Here is a 5813-nt window from a genome sequence, read left to right as displayed (position 1 = left end):
AATGAAGGACCTATTAGAGAGTTTGAAACCTATTAAACTAAGACTTGAAGTTTATGGACTTTTCGACACAAAACTGTAAAACAGTCTAAAAGCTTATTAAACACTCTTGAAAGTTTAGAGATATGAATCTAAAATTTGTGTACAAAGCTACTAATTTTACCAAAATTATGCAAACTATATTCTAGAAGATTCATCTTTTATTTTGCATTTATATGAATTTTTGAAACTTCGTCTCAAGTAAAATTACATAGAAGATGAACATCATTGTCATACTATTTTTGTATATTACAATAATTACAAGAATGAAAAATCAATGGAAGATCAAAGTTCTAACTTCAAAAGAGGAAGAAGTGTTGTCAATTATCCCTAACCTAAGTCCTCCTTGGCGTAAATGACCTTTAGTGGGTGCTGGAACAAATAGTCCCAAGTGCGAGTATACATTGCTGACATGTAATATAAAATGGATATAGAATTCAAATCCCAAATACTAGGAGAAAGAGTACAATAATTATATTTTACAAATTAAAGACCCACTCAAAGTTTGTAGCTAAGGATACCTGAGAAAAAATAATTGGAATTGGTTGTATGCTTTGACGTAGTAAAAAATAAAGTAAAATCCTGAAAATGAATGAAACAATTAGGGAATGAATGATATATGTAAGAAGAGAAGAGGGATTCAAACCATTTTAACCTTTATGAAAATTTTGGAATCACATTGCACAAATAGACACGAACACTATCTGGCATCGCAATCCATATGCACTCGCATCTTTCTTTTCTAAGCGAGATGGATTAAATCTTATATAATCAGATCTTATGGCGATGTCTTTCTCCTATTTTAGACAACCATTTATTATTTAACCCTTTCCATATTAGGCTCAATAGTAGACTAACCAAGCCCTTCGAACAAGAATTTGAAGCACAAGAAAAGGTTTAGCTCACGATGAAAGATAAAAAGAATTAAAGAACTCATATTAATATGAACTTGAAGAAATACAAAATTGTTCCAAGATAAATAAAGCTAAAACAGATTAAGAAAACAAAAAAGGTGAAGAAAAACAAGTAACAACTTTCCAAGTTGCTCTTAGTCTAATTAGGTTCAATCTCTTCCAAGATAAAAGAAGCATTTTCACTTACCTGGCATGCAAACAATAGAGAAGATCAAAGCGGCAGCAGTTCATCAAGGGATCTCGAGTCAAGCAATGATTTAAGAACGTGAAATTTATTCTTCAAATGAAAAGTCAAACAATAACACTAAGGATTGAGTGAGCAATAACAGCGTTGGCTAAAAGCTGGAGGGTCGAAACAAATAAAAGACAAACAAGTTACTTTGCTTACCATTAAGCCGCAATTCGGAGGATATTTGGAATAACTTTTAAGTGCTTTAAACAGTTAAACAAATAGAAACTCATTCCAAACAACCCTTGTGTGATTTCTTGAAACTTGACTTAAAGTTGGTGAGCCTCCACTAGACAACAGAGTATTCAACCTATTGAAATGGACCCCCTTTGATTTCTTATGAGAAAATTTGTGTGAGGATAGGAAAATGTAACGTGATACAATTTCTTATCATGCTATTGACCGAAGATTGAGTTTCCGGATTTTAAGTTCAGCAGCTGGAGGGTTTATTTGGTCTGGCTTCATTGACACATTCTGCTCTGATGATACTCCAGAATCTTTTTATTGCTTGTCCGAGAATTACCAATTGCAACCTTCTGCTTTGGAGCTGAACCATTTCCTTTGTTTACGAGAAGGACTTCTAGATTAATAGGAGAGGAGCTTAATCAAAATGAATCAGAAAATTTTTTCTATGATCGATCAGTATAAATATCATGAACTCTGAATTGTAGTTTCTCCTCAACAAATAACTGTTTGGCCAATATAACCGGACCTGACGGTGAGATAGATACTGTTCGTGCATAACACAAGAACAGCAATATTCCTGGCTAGACTTCTTAACACTCAGGAAAACCCACCACGGATATTCAGAAGATGAGAAATTATTCAAAGAGGCTGCATCAAAGTTTTACACCATTAGACATATGATAGAGAAACTGCAAAATACCTCAATTGTGTATCAAGTGAGACATGGAGATCTTTTAATTTTATATCTAATGATTATTATGAGGTAGTCATGTTGTGACAATCTCATTGAATAATTTTTCCTTAAAACTTCAGCCTTTTCCTTTTGCCCAAGATTCTGAAAAATATGACTGTTTTTCTCCAGACCTCTGAAACTGTAACACTTCAAATAACTCGTCTCTGGCAATTGCTTTTCTTGGTAAAAATATACCAGAAATGGACATACAAGAGAAACAAATCACACAAATATATAGACTTTCCAGCATCCTCCTTTTTCTCTTCCTTGAAGAAATTTTGCAATATTACCTCAAAGGACTAACGACCCAACCAGTAATTGGATTTTGCCTCCGGACTCTAAATTTTCTATTAGAGCCACTTTGTAATCTATCAAGAATAGCATATGTAATTGAATCTGGTGTTAATCCCTGCTCTCTAAGCTTTGCATACAGATCGACTGCTTCAGCAGTTCTCCCAGCTCTTTCCAGACAATCAAGAAGGATGTTGTACGTTACAATATTTGGACAGCATCTTTGAGTTATCATTCTATCGAACAAACTACGAGCCATCTCAACTTTGTCCGTTTTCCCAAAACATTCGATGAGTGTGCTGTATGTTACAACATCGGGATTCAATCCCTTATCTTGCATCTCCAGAAATCTCATGTGAGCTTCATCAACATCCCCGTTTTTCCCAAGGCAATTGATCAAAGAGTTGTAAGATATAATATCTGGTTTGCAATCACTACTCTCAAGTTCTTCAAAAACTTCAACAGCCTCCTTAACTTTCCCAACACGTCCTAAGCTTGATATAAGAATATTATACGTGAATATGTCTGGAAAAGGACCATCTCGTTTCATCTTCTCATAAAGATCATGAAGATGAGATACCTGCTTCAACTTCCCCAAAGTAGATAACACTGTGTTATACATCATCGTATTTGTACTAATTCCCTTCTCGTGAACCTTACTGAGCAATTCGATAGCTTCTACAGTTTTACCTCCACGGCATAAACTCTCCAACATGGAAATGTAAGCATCTCTATCCCCTCCATCATGAAAGCTCCACATATTGCAGAAAAGACGATGAGCTTCACTTGAATGGCCTAGTTTGCTCAAAGTCCTAACAAGATATGCATATATTGATTTGTTAATAAATTTATTAGACACTTCCAGAACTTCATCCAATCTACCTAACTGCCCTTCTGCAACCAAAACATTCAAAATGACACTGTACGTAAACTCATTCGGCCTACAATTGTTCTTAATCATATTAGAAAAGAGAAGAATTGCCTTGTCAACCATTCTGCTCTTACAAAGTGCCTGAATCATTGTATTATATGCAATCACATTTGGAGTACAGCCTTTTGTTAGCATTTCTTCAAAGAGAGCCAAAGATTCTTCAGTTCTACCCATTTTTCCAGTCATTCTAATCATAATTGTATATGTATACTCGTCTGGATTACAATGCTTCAGTTTCATATCCTTAAAAACTTTGTAGGATCGATCAAGCTGTTAAAACATAACAAAAAAGATTAAAACAGAAGAAACTAGTGAACAACTAATTCATACAGAACCAATCAATCAATCAAACATCAAAACTTTTTCAACTTTCTAACATTGAACCTTTTCATCCTTCGCCAGAGCATCCAACAGCATATTGTAGGCAAATATATCCAGCTGATACCCTTTACTCCACATTTCCATATACACATGGAAAGCCCTATCAGAATCACGGGATCTTACATGAGCTTGAAGCAAACACCTATAGGTGTAAGCATTAAACCTCAAGTCCCATTTCTTGATCAAACCAGTACATAATTCCAGGTCTTCATTGCTACTGAAAATTTTAATCAAGATATTAACAGTAGAAATCGTACCACGTATTTGATCTCTATCCATCTGTGACAGAATCTCACGAACTTGATCGAACCGTTTCGAGGAAGATGAATGGGAGAGCATGAGAAGGATGCGGCTGTAAGTGAAGACATCATGGCGAAACTTAGAGCAAAGAGAGGGGCAACGATGAAAGAATTGCAGAGCGAGATCAGGGCAGTTTAGGGATTTGAGAATTTCAGAGGCTTCGGCTGGGGTTAAGGAGACGGAGAGAGATTGAAAGTAGGAGGATAAATCGGAGAAGCGATCATCAATGGTGATTAAAGAGGAATGAGGATTGCGATGGAGGAGTATATCAATGACTCTACAGATGAGATCTCGGCGGGGAAGAGAGTAGCCGCGAGAGTCGACGGAAAGAGTAGCCGGCGGAGTGACCACGACGGCAACGGAGCGTCCGGTGGGAGAAGAAGAAGTGATTTTGGCGGTGTATTTAGTGGCGAAATGACGATGTGCGGCGGCGGTGGCGGTGGGTTTGAGGTGAGAGTAACAGGGGAACCGGAGTACCTTCATCGCCGCCGTACCTGTGGCGCTGGTTATCTCGAACGCGAACTAAGCCACATCTTTCTACTTTTTTTTTTCGTTTTTTTTAATTAAAAAATATTGATAATATTTCAATTACTGTTCATTGGGTAAGAAATTTCAATCAATTAAATTGGTCACGTCATCATTATCATACAAAATTATGACCATTATATTTTGAAGTAGTCAAGTTTTTTCATATTCAACCCAATTTAAGCCATCGATGGAAAATTTGGGTCAAACAAATAATGGGTCGGCGGGCATGAGCTTGAGCCCATCAAGCAAATGGGCCCCAAGCCCCAACCCAACAAGAAAATGGGTCCAAGCCCAAGCTACTAGGTAAATGGACCCAAACTCAAGCCCAATAGGTAAATGGGCTCAAGCCAAAGCCCAACAAGCAAATAAGCTCATACCCACTTAAAGCCCATGAAATTTCTCTATAAATAAAGACGTTTGCCATTCATTTTGGGATCTTTGGTTGAAAGAAGAATAGACCTCTGCCATTCATTTTGAGATTTTTGGTTGAAAGAAGAATCGAAACTTTGAAGAATTGAAGACAAACTTCAAAAAGTTCTCAAGACGTGCAAGTTTTTATCAACCCGAGATCATCATCTTTTGAAAGATTGAAGACTTGGAAAATCAAACTTTCCTAGAATTCCAGAAGATTGAAGCTCAAATTGACTTGCAACTACAACTTCCTAAAGATCGAATACAAAGTTCTAAGTTTAATTTGTATATGTGAGAGAGAATTAAAAGAGTAAATACTAGAGATTGCAACACCATATAAATCAATATACAAAGTTCAATTCCACGAATCACTACTTTGGAATTCTTGTGTGAACAGTTTGGCACGCCCAGTGGAACAGTCTCTTCCTTTCATCTCTTTCTCTTTTTGAAGATTATTTAAAGAAATCATGACATCTCAAGACATCACTTTCAAAGCTTTGAACGACATCAACAAGTGGCCAAATACTTGCAGCTGCTCAAGGGAGACTCAATCATTTAAGGATATGCCACCATTTGAGATTGAAAAACATGTTTGGGAACAAATGTCCGAGCCACTAAAAAGTGGAGTTGTAATCAAAGAAAATCTTATGACTGACGAACATAACTCGTCCTCTGAGCGCTCAAACGAGGAGGTGCCTCGTCTAAATATAATGTTAGTTATGGTGAATGACGTGGATACAAGCGAAGACAAAATGGTAGAGCTCGAAAAAAAGGTTACCATGCTTATGAAGGCGATTGAAAAAAGGGATTTCGAGATTGCATTGCTGAAGAATCACATCAAGAGTCGTGATGTTGCTGAATCAAGTCATACAC

The 5813-nt window shown here is 36.6% G+C and overlaps 1 protein-coding gene across 1 annotated transcript; it reads right to left on the bottom strand.

Annotated features, from left to right (window-relative positions):
- Nucleotides 1-1203: 1203 nt before the first annotated feature.
- On the bottom strand, nt 1204-4552 carry LOC103489714 (pentatricopeptide repeat-containing protein At1g51965, mitochondrial). Its single transcript, XM_008448998.3, has 2 exons — nt 3705-4552; nt 1204-3590 (listed from the first exon to the last, which is right to left on the bottom strand). The coding sequence occupies exons 1-2, from the start codon at nt 4482-4484 to the stop codon at nt 2385-2387; spliced, it is 1986 nt and encodes a 661-aa protein (XP_008447220.1). The 5' UTR covers nt 4485-4552; the 3' UTR covers nt 1204-2384.
- Nucleotides 4553-5813: the final 1261 nt, after the last annotated feature.

This window comes from Cucumis melo, chromosome 1, assembly GCF_025177605.1.
Source record: "Cucumis melo cultivar AY chromosome 1, USDA_Cmelo_AY_1.0, whole genome shotgun sequence".
In the NCBI taxonomy this organism is placed as follows: Eukaryota; Viridiplantae; Streptophyta; class Magnoliopsida; order Cucurbitales; family Cucurbitaceae; genus Cucumis; species Cucumis melo.
The sequence above is the reverse complement of the archived record's forward strand: the minus strand, read 5'-3'. Positions and strand labels throughout refer to the sequence as shown.